This window comes from Dermochelys coriacea, chromosome 1 (genome assembly GCF_009764565.3).
Source record: "Dermochelys coriacea isolate rDerCor1 chromosome 1, rDerCor1.pri.v4, whole genome shotgun sequence".
In the NCBI taxonomy this organism is placed as follows: domain Eukaryota; kingdom Metazoa; phylum Chordata; order Testudines; family Dermochelyidae; genus Dermochelys; species Dermochelys coriacea.
The window spans coordinates 237,483,230-237,510,527 of record NC_050068.2 but is presented as its reverse complement, the minus strand read 5'-3'; the positions used below and the strand labels follow the sequence as shown (position 1 = coordinate 237,510,527).

The following is a 27,298-nucleotide window of genomic DNA, read 5'->3' as shown; positions in this document are numbered from 1 at the left end:
ACCCTCCAGCACCACACCACTCAATTTCAGAAACCCGTACCAGTAAAGAAGTGGGTTGCTATTGCCCTTTGGAAGCTGGCAACACCTGACCACTACCGATCAGTTGCCAACCAGTTTGCAGTTGGGAAGTCAATTGACGGGGAGGTGGTTGTATAGGTTTACCAGGCTATTAGAACTGAGATCCATTCACAGCTGGGTGCCATTACCTAAGTCCTTGAAATTATATTGGGTTTTCAGAATGGTTTTCTGAACTGTGCAGGGGTCATCGATGGAACACACTTCCCTAAACTTTGCCCTCTGAAAGGAGTTGGTAAATGCATGAACCACAAAGGCTATATTCACTGCTTCTCCAAGGCTTAGAGGACCATAGGGGTCAGTTCATGGACACAGATGTTAGGCATACAAGACAGGTCCATGATGTCAGACTGCTCAGGAGATCAAGGTTGTTGCTGCAGAGGGAAACAAGGGAATTTATTCCCCCAAAATGAGGTGAGACTATACAGTGTTTTTGTGCCAACAGTGATTTTAGTGGACTCTGCATATCTGCTCATACTGTGGGTCATGGAGCCTTACCCCAAAACTGCCAGCCCAAGAAAAAGGGAATTCAACCACAGGCTGAGTAGCTGCAGAATGGTGGTGGAGTGCACCTTTGGGCATTTGAAAGCACATTGGCGAAGCCCCAGACCCATCTTGATGCCAGCATGGTTCTGATTATTGTGGCATGCTGTGCTTTACATAACATATGTGAGGCTAAAGGGGAATACTCTGAGTGGACAGAGGACAAAACTGCTTTCCAACGCTTGTATAGGCAACCTGATTTCAACCATGTGCACGCTGCTCCTGGTTCTCAGCAGGCGAGGGAAATTGTGGTGCTAGATGCTTGCATGTCATGGAACGGAGGGGAGCCAGAAGGTAAATTGGGACTGTGTCCCAGTTTATTGTGCTGAGGTCAGAATCGTAATGCTGTGGTGCTGCTTGACAAGCTCAGTAGAGCATTTCCGTGTACTTCTATTGCAAGATATCTCAATGGGTTTTCATCCCTTGCAGTTAACTGGGTGACGATGGACCCTCATTGTTAACACCTTTAGCTGTGGTTTTGTGCTGTGGAGACTTTTAATGCACTTTAATGCCATCATTAAGCAATGTTTTTGTTTCATGTTAACTGCTCTGTTTCGGGTTGATTTGTTGTGGGGGAAGGGGAGGAGCTTTAAGCATTGTTACAGTAACTATACACGTTTGGGGCGGGACTTGCACATTCCTTCCTTACCATGCTGTCTGATACCATATCTCCGAGCTCTTATCAAGTGCGATGCATGATTGCTCCCGTGGCCTGACTACTCCCATGGTTGCCAGTGATAACTGGTTGGTTGGGGAGCCATTAAAGCGCTGGGTGTCAGGTATCTTCACTGTTACTTTTGTTTCCTTTGTATTCTCGCTTAATTATCATCAAAGACATAAATATATTTCAGTTAACTTGCCTCCTGATTTTCATTGTGGTGCAGTGGACAGCAACAGTTATTTCACAACATATTTCAGGGCCCTATAGTCAGCAGAGATCTGGACTCAGCAGTGAGTCAGAGCTGCCTGTGCAGAATACAGGCAATGGCTGCTTGGTGGGTGCATGTTGGGAACTACCTTGCTTGAAAGACCAGCTAGGAATTTTTTCAAGTGGCTCCTATTTTTTCCCCTCATGCAAGAAACCATAACCCTGACCAAAACTATTCCTAAATCTGGGAATGTTAAAAATCCAGAACTGGATTGGACTATTCTGGCCTCAGCCCTTCTCTACTTGCAATCAAGTCTATTTGAAAATGCTCAAAAGTGATGAGGATTTTACTCAAGATGAGCTTCTTACTTTCCAAGGTCAGGTTGGTGGTGTGACCAGCTTCAAAAGTTTATGTAAGGGCTCAAGAATATATAGGCAAGGAGAGGAAGGTGTTAATCAGTCTTCAGTATTGGGCCAAAAATAATGAAAGAACATACTGACATTATGAAGCACCAAACAAATTTGTACCACTTAGATACTTCATACCAGCAATTATATAACTATTTATATGTTCCTTTCTCTACAGCATGAAGATGACCAAAGTCAGTTTAATGTGAACCAGCTGCTACAATATACATATATTTGGAAGGTGTCCAGGTAAGAATGTTAGTAGTTCGAGTAGCTGCACTTAATAACTGTATATATTTGCTGTCAGCACCTACATGCCCTGGGCTGTGATTTCATCAACACTTATAAGCTAAGCAGAGCCAGGCTTGTACATGGATGGGAGAACTACAAAGACAACACAGGGTGCAGCATGAACCATTGCTGAGCTTTCAATAAATGCCATTTCTTCCAATGAGTCAGTATTAAGCCAATATTGCACCACTGTGTTAGTGGTCATGGTGCGATTGGAGGTGCTTCTGACAGTAATTAGTGAAGTCATTAGATACTGATCTTTGTCATTTGACAGAAACCCTGAACCAGGCCATGTGACTGGACCAGCAATTAAAGCATTTCTGTGCATCAGATTCTTATCACAGTACTGTCTTTGAGATGAAAAGCAAAGCTGATGTCTTGTGCTCTTGTATTCCTAAGAAGTCATGCAGAGCCAGGTTGTTTTAACCCTTGTGCTCTGGCTAAATTCTGGCTGGGGATGGAGATGGCAGCAAGTAAAGTAAAATGAGTTGAATGGTTTTTTTCCTTCTGTCCTCACTGGTTGGTTGGCAGAACTGTCTGTTTTATTGAACTATATTTTCTCCCTGTCCTCTTCCTTTCACCCTTTAACGTTGAGCATGTATATGACATTTTCATTATAGATTATATCATAAATTAAAGAAAAATTGTATTATCTCCAGTTTGCAACAAAATGGCTTTCTGTACACCTTATAATTTCAGTATAGTTGGCTATAGTGCTTTCTGCCATCTATAGCATTTTTACAAGCACAATGAGTGTTAACTGTGTAGTTAAACCCTGTTATAACTAGCATTGTTAAAATAACAACTCACTACAAATCCATGAGAATGGTGTTATGTAGAGAGAAATTATCATTATACGGCATTTATAGCAGTGTTTGGGTCTTAGAATTTTCTCTTTATGAACAGGAGAACTTAAAAATTACAGCTGGGAGAAAAACATTTCCACCCTTCCCCCCCCCCCCCAGACACACTTCTCGAAAGTTCCCTGGATTGAAGGAGCTATAATTTTCTCATGCTGCTGCTCATAAAAAGAGAATTTGCAGAGCCAAATACCAATATAAATACTGTGATAATGGCTTCACTCTTCATAACACAGTCTTTGTAACCAGATGCTATTTTAACAAGGGTAGTTATAACAGGGTTCGAAATAGCTCTAGGGCTGATGTGTCAAGGACACCCAGATCTCTCATAGAAGATTAGGGTTGGAAAAGACCTCAGGAGGTCATCTAGTCCAACCCCCTGTTCAAAGCACAACTAAATCTTCCCAGCCAGGGCTTTGTCAAACCCGACTCTTAAAAGGATGGAGATTTCACCGCCTCCCTAGGTAACCCATTCCAGTGCTTCACCACCCTCCTAGTGAAATACTTTTTCCTAATATCCAACCTAGACCTCCCTTACTGCACCTTGAGACCATTGCACCTTGTTCTGTCATCTGCCGCCACTGAAAACAGCCTAGCTCCGTCCTCTTTGGAACCGCCCTTCAGGTATTTGAAGGCTGCTATCAAATCCTCACTCACTCTTCTCTTCTGAAGACTAAATAAGCCCAGTTCCCTCAGCTTCTCCTCATAAGTCATATGCCCCAGCTCCCTAATCATTTTCATTGCCCTCTGCTGGACTCTCTCCAATTTGTTCACATCCTTTCTGTAGTGGGGGGACAAAAACTGGATGCAATACTCCAGATGTGGCCTCACCAGTGCCAAATAGAAGGGAATAATCAATTCCCTCAATCTGCTGGCAATGCTCCAACTAATGCAGCCCAATATGCTGTTAGCCTTCTTGGCAACAAGGGCACACTGTTGACTCATATCCAGCTTTTCAACCACTGTAATTCCCAGGTCCTTTTCTGCAGAACTGCTGCTTAGCCAGCTGGTCCCGAGCCTGTAGCTGTGTATGGGATTCTTCCTTCCTAAGTGTAGGACTCTGCCCTTGTCCGTGTTGAACCTCATCAGATTTTTTTTTGGCCCAATCCTCCAATTTGTCTAGTCACTTTGCACCCTATCTCTACCCTCCAGCATATCTACCTCTCCCCCTAGCTTAATGTCATCCGTGAACTTCCTGAGAGTGCAATCCATCCCATCACCCATTAATGAAGATGCTGAACAAAACTGGCCGCAGGACCAACCCCGGGGACACTCCGCTTGATACTGCCTGCCAACTAGACATTGAGCCATTGATCGCTACCCGTTCAGCCCGATGATCTAGCCAGCTTTCTATCCACTTTATAGTCCATTCATCCAATCCATACTTTTTTAACTTGCTGGCAAGAATACTGTGGAGAGACTATATCAAAAGCTTTTTTAAAGTCAAGATAGATCACGACTTTCCCCATATCAACAGAGCTAGCTCTCCCTCAACTTTCACTGAGCAACTTTTGAGTTGGAGTGAGGAATATTTAGCTTTTATATAATAATAGTTAACTCTGATAGTGTGTTTCATCCATAGATCTCAAAGTGCTTTATAAAGGAAGATAAATATCACATTTCCCATTTTACAGATGGGAAAAAAACAGAGAGGTGAGGTGACTTGCTCAAGGTCACCTTGAACTATATGGGATATTTTCAAAGGATCTGTTTAGTTTCTTTCAAACACAAATCACTTCATAAAAAACAAAATGCTTGTTTACTGTCTGGTTCTCTTTCCCCTCCTGTATTTTTCCTGGACTGGCTCTTAACTTATTCATAAACAGAGGTTTTCTTTCCTGCTACCTATGCCAGAAGGAGATTTAGCAGTGACCTTTTTAGGCTATGTCTTCACTGCAGAATTAATTGGAGTGTAGCTAACTCCTCTTGAGTTAGCTAAGCTCATGTGTGAGTGGCTACACTGCAAGCAGTAGCTGAGCTGTTGTGCTTATTCAGCATGTAGCCTCTACTAGTTCTAAGGCCATCCAACTTGAATTGAAAGCACTAACAGAATTGAGTTAAAGGATTTTGTGTGTGGATGGGACTTGTATCACTGGAAGTAACTCTGCAGAGAAGACTTGTCTTGTAATGTGATTTATTTCCAAGATGCCCTCCTTTGCTATTCTTAATAGCAATTTGTGTGTGGGCAACCCCATCGTAATGAAATGCCACAGTGTGATATTTGTGTCATGATATGGCAGAATGAAATAACATTTTTGTCCCAGGAGCCAAATTGGTTAAGATGGTCACCCTCAACTAGCTCTCATGGAGAATAATGAACACATGACTTCTTTAGCTGCTATCAGCAGGCCTGGGATGAAGTGAAGAGAATGAGCTGATCTCTTATCCTTGCAAATCAGCAGATTGCTCTTATAGGCAAGGTGGTAGCTAATGAAACAAATCAGTATATCTACGGGTAGGTGCTATGGTTCCATCCCTCACTATAATGAACACCCAGAGTGAAATTCAAACTTGGTGTAAGTTTCTGGACATCAGTGGAATTGTATTCACTTACACCAGAGCTAATTTTGGCCCATATTCCTCAGCATCAAGATGCTGTAAAATACAACATGCTAGCTAACCTGATGGGAGTAGTTAAATATAGGGGTTTTTTATCAGCATATTAATAAATTGTCTTTTGGAAAGGAAACCTGGCAGCACTCCACAAGAAGTACAGCTATCAGGAAATTAAAAAATTAAATGCTGAAGTGTATGTAGTATATTACTCTGCATTATCATGTACAAGTTTGAGTAGAAATCAACATTTGAGAGTGGTTCTCACAATTTGCTGCCTTATGTTGCAAAACTGTTGTTGTATATTACCTGATCTGCTAATGTCATTGGATCCCTGGATATATGTTGGTTCTACTATGATACATTCACGAGCAAAACAAATTGCAGGATTGAGGCAGGAGCAGACTCAGGGGATAGAGATCTACACTAGGTTTATGTGGGTTACATCAGTTTCCCAAGTCCAGACTGAATGGAGTAGAAAAGTAAAGCCAAAGCTTAAATGTTAGAAAGTAAGGGCAATCATTGAAACTGAAAGAATTTGAAAAAATTAAATGTGTAAATATTAGAAATAAGTAATTATTTAAATGTATTATTATTTCAACACTGTCCCTTTTTAAAAATGTACTTTTCTACACTGGTGATCTGGTTCAGAGTTTATAAAATTAAGAATTATTTCCAGTTGTTTTGCAGATGTAGGGGTTGATTAGCCATAGATTTCCACCCTATTTTGTGACCCTAGGCAGCAAAGCACTTAAGGCCATCTCTATTCAAAAAAGCATTTAAGCACACGCTTAAGTTTCAATACACACAGTCAATGGGATTTAAGCATATGCTTAGCTTTAGGCAGTTGCTTAAGTAGTTTGCTGAATTGGGGCCTTATGTTTGTAAAAAGTAGGTATAAAATGCCACCAGATTGGAGAGGTAGCACTTTAAACCTACTTTGTGCAAGGGTAAGTGACTACATAAGGGTAGTGAAGTGTCACGTTCAATATTCCTTGAAATCTACATAAGCTACTTGTCTAATCTACTTGTCTTGATTCTGAATTCATATTTACATCAATGTAAAATCACCGTGGCCAATGAAGTTATTCCTGATTTATAATGTGAGGTAAAAATAATGTTCACTTTTTTTTTCTACCTACCATTAACTGAATGTTGATTTTATTTTTATTTTTTTAATTTCCAGGAAGAACCTTGTTACATTTATTATGAAATATGGAGGTCAAGTGGAATATCTATTGCAAAATGAGGTATTTGTTCTCAGCCTGTTTTGCCAGAAAAGCATTAGCTTACTTGTGAAAAGTCTCTAATTATTAGATTAATCTGCCTCCCTAAAGAGGACTCTTAATAGAAGCTGTTTAACCTGTTTTGGAAAGGGTGTGGAAATTCTTAACTAAAATTAATGATATCTAAATTATGATAAATGCTACAAGATTAAAACATTCATGGTAACTATTTCCTAGTGTTAGGGAACAACAAAAGGATCCAAGGCTCATTTTGAGTTACCACCCAAATATTTGGATCTAGTTTTATTGTAATCACTTGAGTCTGCAGAATTTGCCCCTCCCCCCAATTCTGCAAACACTTAAACATGTATTTCTGTGGTACTATCACATGCATAAAGTGAGATATGAGTTTGAGTTTTCAGGATCAGGTTTAAACATAAAACTTGAGGGGGTTCCAATTCAACTGTAAAAACCACCAGAAAAGCTTAATTTTAGCCTTTCACTCTCAACCGTAGGCAGAATCTAACCCCAAAATGAAGATACATGTTTAAATGACAGATAATTTGGGAGGGAATGAAGAAGACAAATAATAGGTTGAGATGAAGTTCTGGAGGTGGTGCAGACTCATCTTATTTTTGGTTAAACTAGTTCTTCCTTATTTCATTTATGATTTGGGAAATAAAAGAAAGCACAAGACCTTGTTAGGTCACAGAATATACTCATGCAGCAACTTGAAGCTATTACAGTTTGATGCAGTAGAGTTTAACTAGTTGTGCTAAAGTAAGGAATTCTCTTGCAAAATGTTACGCGCCAGAACACAAAACAAAAAACAAAAAATACACAACCAAAAATCTCCATTCAGTTTTAGGGTACTAATCCCTTGCCACCTCAGATTTCACTTTTTCAAGATATTTTTGTGTAGTGGATATTTCCATTTTGAATTATGAAAAATTACCAAAAATTCCTGCAAAAAAATTACCTTTGTGTGAAAATCCTTGAAACTTTTCTTTTGCAGGATCCCATCATCTGTTCAATTGCAGCCTGGGCTGTGTTTTAGTGAAGCCCCATAATGGCATTCATAGATCAGCAATTCAGGACCGAAACGACACAGCAATTTCAAACTAAGGCCCTGATCCTGAAAACACATAGGCATTTGCTTAATTTAACTCATATGAGCAGTGTTCCTTTGAACTCAGTGGAAGTACTTATGTTTGTGAAGTTAGGCACATGTTTAAGTGTTTACAGGACTGTGCTCTGAGACCCCAGTACTGCAGCCTGTTAGACTTTTATTTATGTGAGAAGTTCCATTAAGTTCAGTTATACATGTGTGCTTGCGGGATTAGCACCAAAGAAAAAAGGGTTCTAAACTGGAAAGGAGCTATGCACAACATTAATCACACAATTAACTGCACTCCAAGCTCCATATCCTGCAATATATACTGCGTAGGCAGACCTCTGCACCTATATAAAATCCCTGGGGCATCCCTTCTCTTAAGATTTTTACCTGGAGTTCCTAGCCATCAAAGGCTAATCTAACCTAAAGACTAGTTTGGACAACACGCAATTATTTGTTGCAGTCTACAAATATTTGTAGTTTACCCTATCGTAAACTCATGATACTTAAATTTTAGCATGAGTTAGTTAACAGTTGTTAAAAACAGTGTTTTTGCAGTGTTGATATGGCCATAGTTTACCTCAGGATCAGGGCCTAAATTTGTGCCTTGTTGAGTTCACAATCCTTTCCTGAAACTACAGTGGTGTTGTCTTTATTCTTCACTGTGTTGCACCAGTTTTAGGCCAGTTGTAACTCCATTGTAACACAGCAGAGAATTGGGCTGTGTATATGAAATTTTCCATGCACATAAAAACTATTATTATTAGAATTAATTGTTATGGTAGCTGGCCTGAAAAAGTTATGAAGTGGTCATGGAATCTGCCTGTTTAGCTTGCAGCAGTGCAGGAAGTTAGGAGGGTAAGTCCATCCCTATTCAGTAGAGCACTTAACTTTAAGCCAATAGGACTTAGGTACTTGCTTAACATTAAGCATGTGGTTAAGTGCTTTGCTGAACTCAGACCTTAGTCTTCCTCCAGCTCTGGTTTTAAGGTGGCAGAACTCCACCTCAGTAAATTTGTTTCAGTCATTTACATACCCACATCTTCAAATCCCATAAGTCATGAGTATTTGTTGAAAAACTTTAAAGTTGTGGAATCCATGAGTGAGATCCATGGCAGAACTGTAGTCCTTGCTATTATTAATGTACAGTAAATGCCCTACAAGCTAGATGCTGCTATTACAAAATGAAAATCAGAAAGATAGAAGTATGGAATATTTGGCACAAGAAATGCAGTTTGACCAAACATGTATGGAGCATTTCCACAGAATTAATGCCCTAAATGTTAGCCATTCTGATCGCCCGAATCATCTCTTGTAATTTATAATAAACTTCCAGTTAACCTGTAAAGAAACTATTGTTTAACTTTTGATAAAGGGGTGTTCCACAGTGGGATGGTGTTTTAATTATAGAAATTATTTAAACATCAAAATATCCTCCAAAAGTTATAGTATTAAATAGTAGTATTTAAATATTTTCAGTAAAATAAAACATGTACTTTATGTTGACTTTAATTCTTCCTGAATTTTAGGACATTTAGAACAAAAACCTCCCGAAATAGCTACAGAAAAATGAGTGTCTCTGTGTTCAGTCCATTAAGGTGAAATCAATGTGATATATCTATATCTGGAAAGGGAAGACTCTCCAGGTATTAAATGTCTGTCTGGAAAGAGAGATGATGAGAGAAAAATCTATCATCAGTCATATCTAGTTTAAAATATTTTTCATATCTTTGTCCTTTAAGGCAATAAGATCCATGCCTTCAGAGTACCAAGTCCATAAACCATACCTATTTATAAAATGTCTTGCTTCACACTTAATGGCACGTCATATCATGGAAATGCAAACACTCTTCAAAACTTTCCAACATGCTTTTTTATAGGAATCCACAATGTATTCTGACAATATTAAACAAGATATTTTTCCTCCAGAGGAAGTACAGCAATCACCCTATTCATGGAATAGCCTTGTGTGTCTGCAATGATAATGTATTACTCTGAAAATTCCTGTGTGTGCGTGTGTCTGTAGAGATAAAGTCCCTTGTGTTACAAATCCATATCCACATGTGGAAAAGAAAAATAGTAATATTCTCCAGGTCCATACAATAAAAAAGCCCACATAATCCTCTGGCTTTGTCATCGTTAAGGTGATGACAAAGCTGTCCCATTTTAGCAGCTCCTGCCAGTATGGTTATATGTACTCTGTACATACAGAGAGGAAAATCTGCAAGCATTTAATTTAAAAATCAACGTGATGGGGGGAGGGGAAAGGAGGAAGAAAGGAAAATGCAATAATTAAAAAGGGACAGGTTAGAAAGTGATGAATCAATTTAAGGCTGAAGGAAGCTCCAAAGTTTGTTAGAGAATACAAACAACCATAAGCAATCTCCTTCCCCTTCAATCCTAAGGCAATATTTTCTTTTAAAAAGTGTGTTCATTTTATTTTTCAGAATTCTGTGAGAGAGGGTGTCTAATATATCCCTGCTCTAATTAAGTCAGGGGAGTTAGACCAGTGATAGTTATTCCATGTATTTATTTATTTGTATTAATGATAGATATTAACCTTCTTGTTACAGTTCAGTTACAGGCCTTCAGTTTAGAAATAAAAAAGTTCATTTTAGGGGCAATTTTTCTCTTTCGATCATAGAAATGGATGAGTTACAAAAATAATTTTATCAGCACATTAACACACTGTAGCTCACTGAAAGGAATGTTATCAATACAAAGACATAGAGAATATTTTAGGAGGAGAGTTTTTGCTTGCTCATGGAATGAATTTCCTTCTTTAAGGCAGTCAGTAGTAAAAATAAATAAGGAATCCATGGAAATTATTTTAAATATTCTCCCCAATATAGAGTATGTAGTATTTACAGAGATCCCCTTTTAGATTCCTGGAGTCATAGAGTTTAAGGCCAGAAGGGATGACCAGATCATCTAGTCTAAATATTACAGGCCACCAAAACCACCCAGCACCCAAGCACTAAAGCCAACAACCTATATTAGACCACCATATTCCAGCCTGCAGGACACTAGACTGTTGTGTGCCACAGACAGAGAGTAGGAAGGAGCACCAATGCCCGAAGCCTCGCAATGGCAAGGAAATGACTACCTGAAATATACCCAGGTAATCCTGGCAAATGACCCGCACCACAAACAGCAGAGGAAGGCAAAATAAACACCCAAGGTCACTGCCTATCTGATCTGGTGGAAAATTCCTTCCCAACCCCACACATGGTGATGAGTTAGATCCACAGCATGTGGGCAAGAACTAGGCAATCAAGCTCCTAAGAGAGAGACTGATGGTACCCCACTTCAGAGCCCTGCCCCCCACTCCAGTGCCCCATCTCCAGCCCTGATGCTTCAGAGGAAGGACATAAAACAAAAAAATGAGAATAAACTGGGAGAGGGGAAGTCCCTTCCTGACTCCTGCAGGGGGCTGTCTGAAACCCTGAACAATATGGTTTTAGGAACAAAATATGTTAACTTGAAGTGAGCCCCAGGGCTGCTGAGCCCTGTGCCTCACCATTACAAGCAACCCTGTTGTACAATCATACACATACATTTGTCCAGTGCTCTCCTAAAGTTGTTTTGCCTTCCCACTCCTACTGGGAGGCTGTTCCTGAATCTCACCCCTCTGATGGTTAGAAACATTCTTCAATTTCCAGCCAGAATTTGTTCATGACCTGTTTGTATCTATCCGTTCTTGTGCCATCATTGTCTCTTAGCTTAAATAGCTCTTCACCATCCTTGATATTTACCCTGGATGTACTCGTATAGAGCAACCATATCCCCTCTGTAGTCTTTTTGCACTACTAAACAAGCCAAGCTCTTCCAGTCTCCTATTAAACTGGTTCCTCCATTCCCTGGATCATTCTAATAGCTCTTCGCTATACCTGTTCCAGTTTAAATTAATCTTTCTTGAACATGGGTAACCAGACTTGCACACAGTATTCAAAGTGAGGTCTTACCAATGCCTTATAAAATGGCATTAATATTTTTTTCTCTCTCCTGGAAATGAATTGCCTGGCTCTTCATAGGATCACCTTTGTCTTTTTCACAGCCTTATCACAGAGGTGGTTCATAGTAATCCTGTGATCAACTCATACACCCTGGTCTCTATCCTCTGCCATTTCCAGCCCCCAGCTTGTAGAAGAAATTCATATTATTAGACCCTATATGTATGACTTTTCACTTTATACTATTGAATTTCATCCCATTCTGTCACTCCCATCTTCAACATTATCCAGATCTTCCTGCATAATATTCTGATCTTCCTCTGTATTGACGATGCCTCCCAACTTTGTATCATCTGCAAATTTTAATAGCGCACTCCTAGTTTTTGTGTCAAGATCATTAATAAAAAATTGAATAATACTGTTCCCAAGACCAACGCTTGAGGAACTCCAGTAGTAAGTTCCCTCCAGTCTAACAAGTTTTTAATTGCCAAAATCACTTTTTCCCTTTCTTAAGTATAGGTTCAACATTAGCTATTCTCCAGTCATATGGTATTAATACGTCTGAATATACAGCTGTATTATAAATCCTTATTACCAGACCAGCAATTTCATGTGTTTATTCTTTCAGTATTCTGGGATGTAAATTATCCCTTCATCCTGATTTGAGTGTATTAAACTCTTTAAGTTTTTGTTTCACCTCAGATGAAATAAATTTTATTTCTAGACACTCATTCCCACGAGCCGTATTGCCTTCCTGCACATGTTCTATATTATTATCCTTATTGAAAACAGAGGCAATTTATTTATTTAGCTTTTGTGCCATACCTAGATTATCTTTAATCTTCTTCCCGTTCACACTGCATAGTGGTCCAACCTCATCCTTCTTTATTCTCTCTTTATTTATGAAACTAATAAACCTCTTATTATTTATTTTAATTTCCTTGGCAAGATCTGTTTCTTCTTGACTTTTTACAGTGCTCATTTTATTCCTACATTTTCTAATCTCCACAATGTAGTTTTCTTTGCTGATCAGTTCCCTTTTCCATTCCCTCTGGGCTCTCTGCTTACTCCTAATAACCTTTTTGAGGAGGGTATTCATCTACCTGTGTATGGAGCCTTTCCCTACAAGTTTTTTCCCCTAGCTTGTGATGCAAATTTTTAGTTTTTGAACTGTTGATTTGAAGAAATTCCAAGCCTCCTCCACATTTAAGTTCTTGAGCTCTTTAGTGCAGTTGATTTGAGAAATTCCTTTAATTTCCCAAAGTCTGCCCCTTTGAAGTAAAAAATCATAGTTGATGACCTGGTTTTGATTATCCTTCCATTTAATTTAAACTGAATCAATTTATCATCACTTGATCCAAGATTATTTCCTATGACCTTCTATGATGTCTTCACTACTTACCAGAACCAAGTCTAAAATAAACTACATCACTTCTTGCTGATTCAGTGACAATTTGAAGAAAAGTGACATTATCACTTCCAGGAATAAATGGGACCTACCATAATTAGTAGCATTCATTCTTCAATCCATATCCAATATGTTTGTCTCCCATTATGACACAATTTCCGATAGTACTTATCTTTCTAATAATATTTGAAGAGATCTCTATCCATATGAGTGTGACCCTAGGGGCCTATAGCAACCCCCTAACATTATCCTGATTCAACCTTTTTTACAATTGTTACCTAAAGTGATTTTGACCCAAACAGATTTTCACTGATGTACAACACTATCCTATCCTATCAACTTTACCTTTACTCCTATCTGTCCTAAGCAGCACATACCCTTCAGTACCTGTATTCCAGTTTTGAGTGCTTTTCACCAGGTTTCTGTAATCCCTGGTTTACTTTGTCGACTTTAAGGTCAGAAGGGACCATCATCATCATCTAGTCTGACCTCCTGCACTTTGCACATCACAAAATCTTACCCACCCACTCCTGTAATAAACCCCTAATCTCTAGCTGATTTACTGAAGTCCTCAAATCCTGGTTTAAAGACTTCTAGTTACAGAGAATTCACCATTTACACTAGTTTAAACCTTCAAGTGACCTGTGCCCCATGCTGCAGAGGAAGGTGAAAAATCCCCAGAGTCTCTGCCAGTCTGACCCAGGGGAAATTCCTTCCCAACCGCAAATATGGTGATCAGTTATATCCTGAGCCATGTGGCCAAGACCCTGCCCCAGTAATTCCAGTTCCTCCATTTTATTTATACTCCTCACATTAGTATACAAATATTTCCATTGTTTCTCTAGGACCTCACCCAGTTTTCTATCTGGATTAGAGATAATCCTTTCACTAACTGTAACAACTACTTGTCTACCACTCCACTCAATATTTGTAATTTTTTTCTCTGTGGTGTTGATACTCTTACTTTGTGATGTTCCATTATCCTTTACTATATCTTCATTTAGCCGATTTTCCTCCTCCTGTGTATTGAAGTCCAGTTGTGGAGATTTCATGAGTCTCTCTCAACCTTCTCCATTTCCTAGTTAAAAGCCCTTCTTATCAATCATGCCAGCCTTCGTCCCAAAACTTTAATACTCAAGTGGAGTCCATCAGTTGAGAAGAGTCTCTTCTTTGAATATCTTCCTATGGTCAATCATCCCAAAACCTTCCTGATAGAACCAATCCTTGAGCCATCTGTTGATTATCATGATCTTGTCATGTCTTTACCCTTCTTCTCTAGGGACCAGAAGAATTCAGCTGAAAATCGCCTGAGTTTCCTCTTCTTTAAGCACCTTACCCAGCCAAGTATACTCATCCTTGAATCATTATAGTGGAAATCGAGCAATGTCATTCATCCCAACATGCAGCACAATCAGTGGATTTATCTATGCTCCCGTCCGGATCCTCGTCAGCTTCATGTCCACACCTCGTATCCTTGCTCCTGGCAGACAGCATACTCTCCTCTAGATCTGGTCTGGTGAGAGACCTGATGATTCTTCTGAGTATGGAGTCTGCAACCACATAGACCTGTCTCATCCTGGTGTTGGAATGAATCTGTCTTGTGTTCTGTGTCATAGTCCCTGATACATCATCCTCACTTTTCCTTAAACTCCAGTTTCTGGGTTTCTCTGTCATCTCTATCTCTCTTCTGTGGGGACTGGCTTCCCTTCTTTTCTTCCTTGCCACTGTATCTTCTACTTGTCTCCTCCTCATTACACAAATCTTGAGTTGTCTGTACTACCTCCTCTCTCCTGTCCTGCATTATGCCTTCAAATTCCCAACTAAATTCCATCATTATCTCCAGCTGCATCTCTAATCTCTCTAATCTCTGCCATGAGTTCTATCAGGTGACATTTCATGCCTAAGTAGCTTCCATCAGATACCCACTCAAGGATAATATACTCTTTTGGGTCACAAATTCTTAAATACATATCATATATCTGGAACAACTCAGTTTGTGTAAAAGACAGTGTAATTTGGCCAATGGGCTTGCAAAATACAATATTTTAAAGGTCTGGACTTTATCTTCATGAACATTTAATAGATTGGAAATATACATTTTTTGCAGAAAAACAGATTGCAAAATATTCAATTTTCTATCCATGTGTCAGAGGTAATTACTCGAAGGAGTCGGTACTTCTAGGAAGGAGGAACATGGCTATGTAGAATGGCTCATTGGTATGAGTAGGAGACAAAAAGTGACGTTAACTCTGAGGGTTCGTGAAAAGCTTTTGAAGTTTCCAGTTCATCTGGTTGAAGTTTCCAAGTCATCCAGTTCAAGTTCCCACAGAACTTGTTTGTTCAGAATTTGTGGGTTTTTTTTAAATGAAACCCAGCTAAACCACCATGTTTTGCCTTAAAATTAATCTTAGAGGCTAAGTTTGTCACAGTTTTCAATCAAAACAAGGAATTAGTCCATGAAGCTTAGCTTAGATATGCCAAAAGGTTCTTGGATCTCCACAAAACCTTTGGTGAAACTGGCCTGACTCTTTCAGGTATGTAATCAAACACCGAAGCAGGTAATGCCTGGCTTGTTAAAGATTTCATTAGGAAAGATTCACCTTGCTCTATAGGAATCATGTAAGGCATATAGAGTTTCGCGCCCACTGTCTTGAAGACTTTGCTACTCCTCAGTGGTCTGCAAAGTTCCTGGGTTTATGTATGATGTCTTGTCTTTTGTGCCAGACTTATTTTTGGATGCACCCACTGACTTCAGTTTAACTTAGTGATAAGGTTTTTGTGAGGTATTTCTATTAAATGGGTTTTTTTCTCCTTGCCATCAACAGCATAAAGTGGATAAAGTGATTGAAGAAGCTAAAGCAATCTGCAGCTTTCTCTGTTCTGTGGAAACCAGGGCTATTACTGATGCAGTCAAGAAACTCCGTGCAGTGCCACTGGGAAAAACACAGGTAAAGGATGCACTGAAACCTTTACAAAGTTGGCCAGAAGTGCTGATGTCCTATTTCCTCTTGGACACCATAACTTAAGTAGGTATCATTCATTTCTTCATTGATCAAGATGATGAGTCAAGATACTGCCTTGCTACTTATTTTCTTAGAGGTGAATATTAGGAAGAGGCAGCTTAAAAAGAGAAAAGGTTGTGAGCAATGAAATGTATGACTAGAAAGCAATAAAAGGTTGGTCTTGTGGGTAAGGTACTGAACTTGGACATAGGATAGATGGATTATGTTCCCAGCTCTGCCATAAACTTCTTGTGTGACCTTGGGAAAGTCATGTAGGATTAGGTTAGCAGAGGTTCTGAGCACTCAGAGCTCCATTTGAAGTCCGTATCTGGGGAATGCAGATACTCCGCACTACTGAAAATCAGGCCATTAATCACTGTGGGTTAGTCGTGCTAATGCTTTCTCACATTAATGAAATTCGTACTTCAGCATTTTAAGAAGTTTAAGTTTTCCTCTGTCTTTCCATAAGTGGTCTGTATCCTGCTGTCCTTTCTCATTGATTTGAGTTTTCATGTGGAAGGGGCTACAAGATTGGACCCATTCTTGTTGGTTAACCCAGATCTTCATTTCATCCACAATCTATCATTTTATCTCCTACACAGTACACTTAGTTAAATAATCAAATATCAGAACAATGTTTTAGCCCATAAATCTTATGACATATGTAATGTTCTGGGCCAAGGTGCTCGAAGCACCACAGGCCTGGCAGAAAAGGCTTATACACAGCTGTGAGTTATTGGCTTTATTAAAAGTTAGTGACTTATTCGCAACAGGGATTTTAAGCATTGCAGTTACGAAGGCGGGGAACCCAGCACACCGGAGCTTTGCCTGGGACAGAGTCCAATGGAGGGGCAGACAATCAGCATTAATAAGCTCTACACAAAAACAGCTCATGAATATAGAATTAGATGCTTTTTAAAGGAGGGCTTTTTACTATCTTACAAAGGGCCATACAAAGCAGCTATGTCCTTCAAAAACTATTTTTATTCCACAATAACGAAGCAGCTATTTATGTCCCACAGTAACCTCTCAGCTCGAGAAAGCAGAAGTTCCCTGGCTAGGCCGTAACAAAGTCTTCCGCAGTCCCTTAAACTTCTCCCCTTGCTTTTTGAGCGATGTTAAGGACCATGAGGATACAGTGCAGAGGGGAAACCGCACACAGCACTGGGAAACTAGGCCACGGCCGCAAAGGCAGCAAAAATATAAGCCGAGAAGACGGAACAAATACATAGACGTATTTACATTGTATTGGGCAGGACCCAAAGCATACAAATTTGTATATGTAATAGTTTTATTAATTGATTTTAGTAAGGAATAGTTCTGGACGAGGGTTAGGTCTGTGCAGACGCTGATGAAACAGGTTTTTATTACGGCATTTATGGTATATGTACACGGTAAGCAAAACGACGTCGCATTAACAGCACTTTGGGCTAACACCAACTAGGTATTTACGGAGGAGGTGGTAGCTCTTGCAGCGGTGATTCTTATAAGGAGTGCAGCGACAAACGGGAGAGCGAGACCATGAGGGGATAAATCGGTTTTTTTTGGGGGGGGGGAGTATGCATGCTTATTTTTTTTGGTGGTGAGGACTACGGCGGCCTGCAATTTTCGCTATGGTACCATTTACCACATGTTCGCTAATACATGCCACTTGGTCTCGCTCAGGGTGCTGGTTTTTAGACCTACGGGAGGTAAAGGGAACAGATTACACAGGGCCTCTTTTTGCTCCCATTGCATTGGCCACCGCATTCCAGTGGGCCTCGAGGTTTTAGCCTTTGTGTGGGCATCTACATGTCACACGGCCAGAGGGGCTCGTCGAGCATAATGCAGGAGTTGCTGCCAGAGCACCGCTCCCCACAGGGGCTGGCCTGCGAGTTCCCAACCCTTCGCCTCCCACGCAGTTATTTAGGTTCGGAGGCCCTTGTATAATACCTAGCTGTTCGTATTTATTAACGCCAACACATGTTGGACTTTTTCCCTTGGCCAGCGAATCGCTAAGGGTACATAGGGGCGTTGGTCCCCCGCCTCCCTCCCGTGTGTGGCCGTTACGACACACGGAACAGAGGACCTGCCACGCCCTCAATATGGGCACGGCAGTTTCCACTCGGCTGGCGGAGCAGAGGGCTCCGCTGCTTGGTTTGCTTTATATTTTTTTTTTTTGGCACTATGTTTGGTAGGGGGCAGCTGCATTCATTGCTTATATAAGATCGCCGTTGGCTTTTTATTGATTTTTTTGTGAGAGACACCAGCTTGCAAGAGATTTAGCCACAAGGTCTTCTGGGGCACCCGCAACTCCCCTTTTTTTTTTTTGTTCCTCACCTTGCTGCCCTTTCGCAGCCCATATGGCTCTTGGCCTAGCACCCACTAAGGCGGCTTTTAATTGCATAAGGGTGGCTGCCAAGTCTCCCACGCGCCCATTTTTTGCCATGATGACTGCGAGGAGGGAAGGTTTTAACTTATTAGGGGCTAGGCGTAACACTGTGGCTTTAATCGATTTTGTTACCAGTACATTGTTTGGCCCTATTATTTTGCCTGTGGAGACAGCCCAGGCCATTCCCAATTGACAGAGGGCTTGCACCCCTTTTGGAATGGTCTTCCAGGGGCGTGCCTGTGCCTTTAACTCCCCCACCGAGGGGTAGGCCACCTCCACTGCAACCGCCAGCCAGTGGTACAAAGAGGGGCTTTTGATGTCTTGCCCCCCAGCCTGCGGCCACGGTGGGTTCGCCAATTGTGCACGTACCTGAGAGTTTTGCGATAGGACCCCCAACTGTTGAAATTTATAAGAGAGCAACAAAACCGTGTTACCTGCATTGTCCCAGACCCTTACGAGTCACTGCAGGATGCTCTCCCTGGACTCCTGTTGGAACGTTTTTACAATTTTCTGCAACTTACTTCTTTTAAATGTGCGGACAACTTTTTGAGCCACGGCACGGGCCTCCGCCGGTGCTGTGCATTTTTGAGGTTTTTTTTTTAGTGCTCACTGTAAGCGGAGCACCTTTTTATTTTGGGCTCGGATGGCGGTCAGGAGGAGCCACCTTAGCTCTCCCATCGCTTGCCTTTCCGCCCCAGAGCGCCGGTTTACTTTTAACCGCTGAAACCCCTCTACCAGCTTCACGGGTGTAACCCCCGCAGCCTGTTGAAACTCCGGCCAATCCTCCGGGGCAGCCCACCCAGCCATAATCCGCGCTACCGGCCCCCAGTGCTCTGTCGGGGGCCATCCTGGTATGCTCTGTAGGGACAGCGACTGCTTCCCCACTTCCCCTACCTTTGGCCAAAGCGGTATCGCTTCTTAGGGTACCCTGCTCGCTGTGCCAAAAGTTCTGGGCCAATGAGCTCGAAGCACCACAGGCCTGGCAGGAGTACTCTGAAAAAACGAGGCTTACACACAGCTGTGAGTTATTGGCTTTATTAAAAGGTTAGTGACCACCCGCAACGGACTTCAAGCGTTGCAGTCATGGAAGCGGAGAACCCAGCACACCGGAGTTTTGCCTGGGATGGAGGGGCAGACAATCAGCGTTAATAAGCACTACACAAAACCAGCTCATGAATTTAAAATTAGGTGCTTTTTAAAGGAGGGGCTTTTTACTACCGTGCAAAGAGCCATGCAAATCAGCTGTGTCCTTCAAAAACTATTTTTATTCCACAATAACAAAGCAGCTATTTATGTCCCACAATAACCTCTCAGCTCAAAAAAGCAAAAGTTCCCTGGCTAGGCCATAACAAAGTCTTCCGCAGTCTCTTACATGTAAGAACAATCTTCTTAAGGCAGGGGGAAAAATGGGTTAGAAGAAGAGTGTGGAGAGATGCTAATCTACCCCAAAAAATTGTATATGAATAGGCCGGCTGGCTGGATTTTGAATACCATGATGATACCCCAAAGCTGTGATTGGGGAAAGCTAATTTAGTTGTTTTGTAGCATTTCACATAGCATGACAGTGATGCATGGCACAGATTTTTATGGCATATTACACATTTCCCGTCAGTCATTTAAACCTGTGTTCTTCACACTTTCAAACTCCAATAAAATCCTCATTCTCTCCAAGTATTTTTATGTGAGTAAACCTGAGGCTGAGCGGTGAAATGGGCTTGCCAAAGGGTATAAAGTGAGTTCATAGAAGAACTGGAATTTGAACTCAGAAAATCTTATTTTCTAGTCCTATGTTCAATTCTCCTAGACCAGGGATGGGCAAACTTTTTGGCAGAGGGCCACGTCGAGGTTGCACAACTCTATGGAGGGCCAGGTAAGGAAGGCTGTGCCTCCTCAAACAGCCTGGCCCCTGCCCCCTATCCACTCCCTCCCACTTCCTGCCCCTGACTGCCCCCCTCAGAACTCCCGACTCATCCAATCCCCCCTTCTCCTTGACCCCTGACAGCCCCCTCCCCTTGACCCCCCCCTGCCCCAATTCACAATATTTTTGTGAATATTTGTATTTAATTTAAATAGAAATATTTCCAAGAATAGTCTTCTGGTATTTCAGGTGACAAATGCAGTAGAGAAATAATAAAAGAAACTACAGCAGTTTATAAAAAGAAAAGGAGTACTTGTGGCACCTTAGAGACTAACAAATTTATTAGAGCATAAGCTTTCGTGAGCTACAGCTCACTTCATCGGATGCATTTGGTGGAAAAAACAGAGGACAGATTTATATACACACACACAGAGAACATGAAACAATGGGTTTATCATACACACTGTAAGGAGAGTGATCACTTAAGATAAGCCATCACCAACAGCAGGGGGGAGAAAGGAGGAAAACCTTTCATGGTGACAAGCAGGTAGGCTAATTCCAGCAGTTAACAAGAATATCAGAGGAACAGTGGGGGGTGGGGTGGGAGGGAGAAATACCATGGGGAAATAGTTTTACTTTGTGTAATGACTCATCCATTCCCAGTCTCTATTCAAGCCTAAGTTAATTGTATCCAGTTTGCAAATTAATTCCAATTCAGCAGTCTCTCGTTGGAGTCTGTTTTTGAAGCTTTTTTGTTGAAGTATAGGCACTCTTAGGTCTGTGATCGAGTGACCAGAGAGATTGAAGTGTTCTCCAACTGGTTTTTGAATGTTATAATTCTTGACGTCTGATTTGTGTCCATTCATTCTTTTACGTAGAGACTGTCCAGTTTGGCCAATGTACATGGCAGAGGGGCATTGCTGGCACATGATGGCATATATCACATTGGTAGATGCGCAGGTGACCGAGCCTCTGATAGTGTGGCTGATGTGATTAGGCCCTATGATGGTATCCCCTGTATAGATATGTGGACAGAGTTGGCAACGGGCTTTGTTGCAAGGATAGGTTCCTGGGTTAGTGGTTCTGTTGTGTGGTGTGTGGTTGCTGGTGAGTATTTGCTTCAGATTGGGGGGCTGTCTGTAAGCAAGGACTGGTCTGTCTCCCAAGATCTGAGAGAGCGATGGCTCGTCCTTCAGGATAGGTTGTAGATCCTTGATGATGCGTTGGAGAGGTTTTAGTTGGGGGCTGAAGGTGATGGCTAGTGGCGTTCTGTTGTTTTCTTTGTTGGGCCTGTCCTGTAGTAGGTGACTTCTGGGTACTCTTCTGGCTCTGTCAATCTGTTTCTTCACTTCAGCAGGTGGGTATTGTAGTTGTAGGAATGCATGATAGAGATCTTGTAGGTGTTTGTCTCTGTCTGAGGGGTTGGAGCAAATGCGGTTATATCGTAGCGCTTGGCTGTAGACAATGGATCGAGTGGTATGATCTGGATGAAAGCTAGAGGCATGTAGGTAGGAATAGCGGTCAGTAGGTTTCCGATATAGGGTGGTGTTTATGTGACCATCGCTTATTAGCACCGTAGTGTCCAGGAAGTGGATCTCTTGTGTGGACTGGTCCAGGCTGAGGTTGATGGTGGGATGGAAATTGTTGAAATCATGGTGGAATTCCTCAAGAGCTTCTTTTCCATGGGTCCAGATAATGAAGATGTCATCAATGTAGTGCAAGTAGAGTAGGGGCATTAGGGGACGAGAGCTGAGGAAGCGTTGTTCTAAGTCAGCCATAAAAATGTTGGCATACTGTGGGGCCATGCGGGTACCCATCGCAGTGCCGCTGATTTGATTTACAGCAGTTTATGACAAGGAGTATTGACTCTTATCTGTAGAGTCCATCTCCCATTTCTGGGGACAGAGATAAAAATCTTCCCCCTGAACACAGTATTTTCTTCAGTGCCATGCTCTTAATAAACAGACGACCAAGGAACCCAGTTCTTTGGGATGGGGAAAGGGCTAATTGTGGGATAATTGGTCTTTTAGAAATGAACTAAAAAGCATAAAAAGGAAAGAGGCTGAAACTGATTCTTTCAAATTGGTACTGAATTGGGAAATGGATTCTCCCCCCCCCCCCCCGATGAAGGGTGATTCTGGTTATGAAAGCCACTTTCCCTTTATTTCATCAGCATTCTTGAACCCAAATCCTAAGAAGCAACCTACATCCAGTTTGGGTCAGGCTTGCCTAACTTGTCAGAATCAGTTTTCAGATATTCCATTTGAAACCAGAGACAGAAATATCCAAATCATGGCCTGCCTTGGACACCTCTAATCAGAAAACTGCATCTTAAATGCAGCAATGAACTGGGGAGAGGGGGGGAAGAGCTATGATTGCAGGTCTTTTTACATGAGTCTTAAGTTTCTGTTAGTGAATTAAATCCATTGAAAGCTTGGGCTCTGCATTTCTTCAGGGTTAGTTCCAGGTCCTATAAAACTGTAAACTGGATTGGTTGGCAATTCAGCACTTAGGTGAGAGAACCCAAATAATAAACTGATCTGTTCTGTAGCGAGAACTCTAGTTCACATGTCCCTGTGGTGGGTTTCTCTTGTACTCCCAGCACTGGCTCAGTTCATTGCTCTGCCAGAGACATCCTCTGTAATGTTAACCAGGTAACACAATCTCTCTGTGCCGAAGTTTTCTATACTGAAAATAGGCACAGTAATAATAATCCTTTTTTCTGTCTCGCCTAATTAAATTGTGAGTTCTTCAGGGCAAGAGCTGCCTCTTATTATTTGCATGCATGCACCTATCATAATGGAAATCCAGTCTCAGCTAGGATCTCTAGGTGCCACTGTAAACCAAGTAATAAATGGTGGTGGTGTTTACTCATCTGTTATGGCCTAATCTGAACATTAAAAAGAAGGTATTGTGGATTCTTTTCTGATAAAATACTTTCTCCCTAGCCCTGAATAGAACATCTAGATTGATACAAACTTTACAAAAAAGTAGTTTCATGTTGATGAGATTTCTCTTCTATCAACATTTCCTTTCAGATTTGGTTAGCTGACCTAGCTTACTTTTCCTTGAAGCCTTCTTTTGAAGGCTGTCCATGACCTTGACTGATACCCCCCTCCCTCCTACGTGAGACAGAGCTGATTAACAACTGACTTCAAAAAATAGCTGAAGTCAGCTACCAAATGGTTCCCGTGCCAGCAAATGCCGCTGCTGCTTCTTGTTTCCTACTCTTTTCAGAAAGAAGTGCTAGGACAGCTGATTAGACTTGGGCAGCCCCTCAAAAGTTCAGGTTTGCTGCAAAAGGAGCTGCTTCTCATCCAGAGGCAGCTGCATTATAAATGTAATAAAAGCAGACAAATATTTTGCTGCATGTATAGCAACTCAAGTTCAACTCAGTTTTCTAGTATAATTTCATATATATATATATATATATATATATATATATATATACACACACACACATATGCAGGTATGGATAAATGATGAGCCAGATCTTCAGGAGGTATAATTTAGCTCATCATATTTATCTCTATATTTATATGTGTTACCTGAATCAGTATTCAGCAGTTTGATATTTGATGATGGGCCAACTCCTCCAGTCCTTATTCAAGCAGAACTCACATAGAAGTCATAAGTAGGAGTTTTGGCCCCATAAAAATACAGTGCAGTGTTTTTTGGCCACCGCTGACATATTTTTTCCCTTGATTCTTAGGGATCTATGGATCACTTATCTATCTAATATGTATGGTTTAAGTGTTTCTATAGTACCCATCAACATAGCAGCCAAAGTAGTGTAGCTTTCCTGTGGGGTTCCATGGGGATAAGCCCCTGTCTAGTGAAAGCCTGAAATCAGGATGTGTAACTAGTTCAAGGATCATCCTTTTTCCAATTTTGGTGCTATTACTCAAATGAAATTTCCATAGTTACTTGCTGCATTCCTTGTGCTGCAGGATTATCCAACAGGAAATAGAGAGATGCCAGAAGAACAATTCTATTTCCTTTCTTACATGGTTTCCTGATTTTTAGAATACTGTGTATTGTGGTTTTGTTTGGAACACTTTTTACACATCCAATTGGCGGGTTGCCTGCACACACTACCCCTCAGGGAAACTGCTGCCTGCTCCTTCCAAGGTAAATTACATATGGTAATGTATTTTTGCATATCTTGCTTTGCTTCTATCTATGCCATCAACATTTATATATGTAATAGTGCCTATATTTCTTCCAACTCTGTGTTTTTTATTTAAATCACCCTCATTGCCATGAAAGCTCCCATACTGTGGTTGGGAGATTATGAAAGAAGCTGGCATCAGTGATAGTTTCTGCATGAACTGGCGGTGTCTCTCTCTAAAAGATTCATCCAGTCTTCCAGACATCCTGACCCTGAGAATTTTTAAAATCTATTCAAGGAAAATTCTGGGCCTGCTGTACAATTAATGTTTTTTATCCCTCTCTCACACACTTTTTTACTGTGATTCACAAAAAGTCTTAGGAGACCAAATCCTGCCGGAACAGGCACTAATCCATTATATATTAAATGGGCTACAGTATGTTGAAATTATCAGAGCTGTTCCAAAAAGATTTACTTTACAAAATGCAAGAGAATAAAACAAAGGTCTCTGTTTTCATTTGTTTCACTGTGTAAAGATTGTGAGAAAACATCTCAAACCAGTACGCTTTTTCTTCCCTCAAGTAAGCATTAGACTTCCATGCATACTAACCAGCTGAGCACTGCCTAACTAGCTGGGTACTAGTACTGCTGTATGTCACCTTTGAATGAATTAGAGCATTTAAAAGGTTCCTGCTGAATACAGGGACCACTAAAGTGTGGTGTCCCTGATCAACAGCAAAGAGATTAATGAGTATAAGGGAATAACTGACTCTTCAGTGGGGTGAGGGTTCCAACAGTGTGCTGTTAAGAAACAAACCCATGCAATACTGCAGTATTAATTTTATATAAAAAGAAAAGGAGTACTTGTGGCACCTTAGAGACTAACAAATTTATTAGAGCATAAGCTTTCGTGAGCTACAGCTCACTTCATCGGATGCATTTGGTGGAAAAAACAGAGGAGAGATTTATATACACACACACAGAGAACATGAAACAATGGGTTTATCATACACACTGTAAGGAGAGTGATCACTTAAGATAAGCCATCACCAACAGCAGGGGGGGGGAAGGAGGAAAACCTTTCATGGTGACAAGCAGGTAGGCTAATTCCAGCAGTTAACAAGAATATCAGAGGAACAGTGGGGGGTGGGGTGGGAGGGAGAAATACCATGGGGAAATAGTTTTACTTTGTGTAATGACTCATCCATTCCCAGTCTCTATTCAAGCCTAAGTTAATTGTATCCAGTTTGCAAATTAATTCCAATTCAGCAGTCTCTCGTTGGAGTCTGTTTTTGAAGCTTTTTTGTTGAAGTATAGCCACTCTTAGGTCTGTGATCGAGTGACCAGAGAGATTGAAGTGTTCTCCAACTGGTTTTTGAATGTTATAATTCTTGACGTCTGATTTGTGTCCATTCATTCTTTTACGTAGAGACTATCCAGTTTGGCCAATGTACATGGCAGAGGGGCATTGCTGGCACATGATGGCATATATCACATTGGTAGATGCACAGGTGAACGAGCCTCTGATAGTGTGGCTGATGTGATTAGGCCCTATGATGGTATCCCCTGAATAGATATGTGGACAGAGTTGGCAACGGGCTTTGTTGCAAGGATAGGTTCCTGGGTTAGTGGTTCTGTTGTGTGGTGTGTGGTTGCTGGTGAGTATTTGCTTCAGATTGGGGGGCTGTCTGTAAGCAAGGACTGGTCTGTCTCCCAAGATCTGAGAGAGCGATGGCTCGTCCTTCAGGATAGGTTGTAGATCCTTGATGATGCGTTGGAGGGGTTTTAGTTGGGGGCTGAAGGTGATGGCTAGTGGCGTTCTGTTGTTTTCGTTGTTGGGCCTGTCCTGTAGTAGGTGACTTCTGGGTACTCTTCTGGCTCTGTCAATCTGTTTCTTCACTTCAGCAGGTGGGTACTGTAGTTGTAGGAATGCATGATAGAGATCTTGTAGGTGTTTGTCTCTGTCTGAGGGGTTGGAGCAAATGCGGTTATATCGTAGCGCTTGGCTGTAGACAATGGATCGAGTGGTATGATCTGGATGAAAGCTAGAGGCATGTAGGTAGGAATAGCGGTCAGTAGGTTTCCGATATAGGGTGGTGTTTATGTGACCATCACTTATTAGCACCGTAGTGTCCAGGAAGTGGATCTCTTGTGTGGACTGGTCCAGGCTGAGGTTGATGGTGGGATGGAAATTGTTGAAATCATGGTGGAATTCCTCAAGAGCTTCTTTTCCATGGGTCCAGATGATGAAGATGTCATCAATGTAGCGCAAGTAGAGTAGGGGCATTAGGGAACGAGAGCTGAGGAAGCGTTGTTCTAAGTCAGCCATAAAAATGTTGGCATACTGTGGGGCCATGCGGGTACCCATCGCAGTGCCGCTGATTTGAAGGTATACATTGTCACCAAATGTGAAATAGTTATGGGTCAGGACAAAGTCACAAAGTTCTGCCACCAGGTTAGCCGTGACAGTATCGGGGATACTGTTCCTGACGGCTTGTAGTCCATCTTTGTGTGGAATGTTGGTGTAGAGGACTTCTACATCCATAGTGGCTAGGATGGTGTTTTTAGGAAGATCACCAATGGACTGTAGTTTCCTCAGGAAATCGGTGGTGTCTCGAAGATAGCTGGGAGTGCTGGTAACGAAGTGCCTGAGGAGG

General features: G+C 41.3%; 1 protein-coding gene across 1 annotated transcript in view; it reads left to right on the top strand.

Annotated features, from left to right (window-relative positions):
- Positions 1-27,298, top strand: part of PIK3C2G (phosphatidylinositol-4-phosphate 3-kinase catalytic subunit type 2 gamma) — a 305,063-nt gene that overhangs the window by 38,529 nt on the left and 239,236 nt on the right. Inside the window, exons 6-8 of the mRNA XM_043516861.1 lie at positions 2,073-2,143; positions 6,785-6,848; positions 16,125-16,247. Coding sequence (XP_043372796.1) covers positions 2,073-2,143; positions 6,785-6,848; positions 16,125-16,247 — 258 coding nt within the window. The remainder of the gene's footprint in view (positions 1-2,072; positions 2,144-6,784; positions 6,849-16,124; positions 16,248-27,298) is intronic.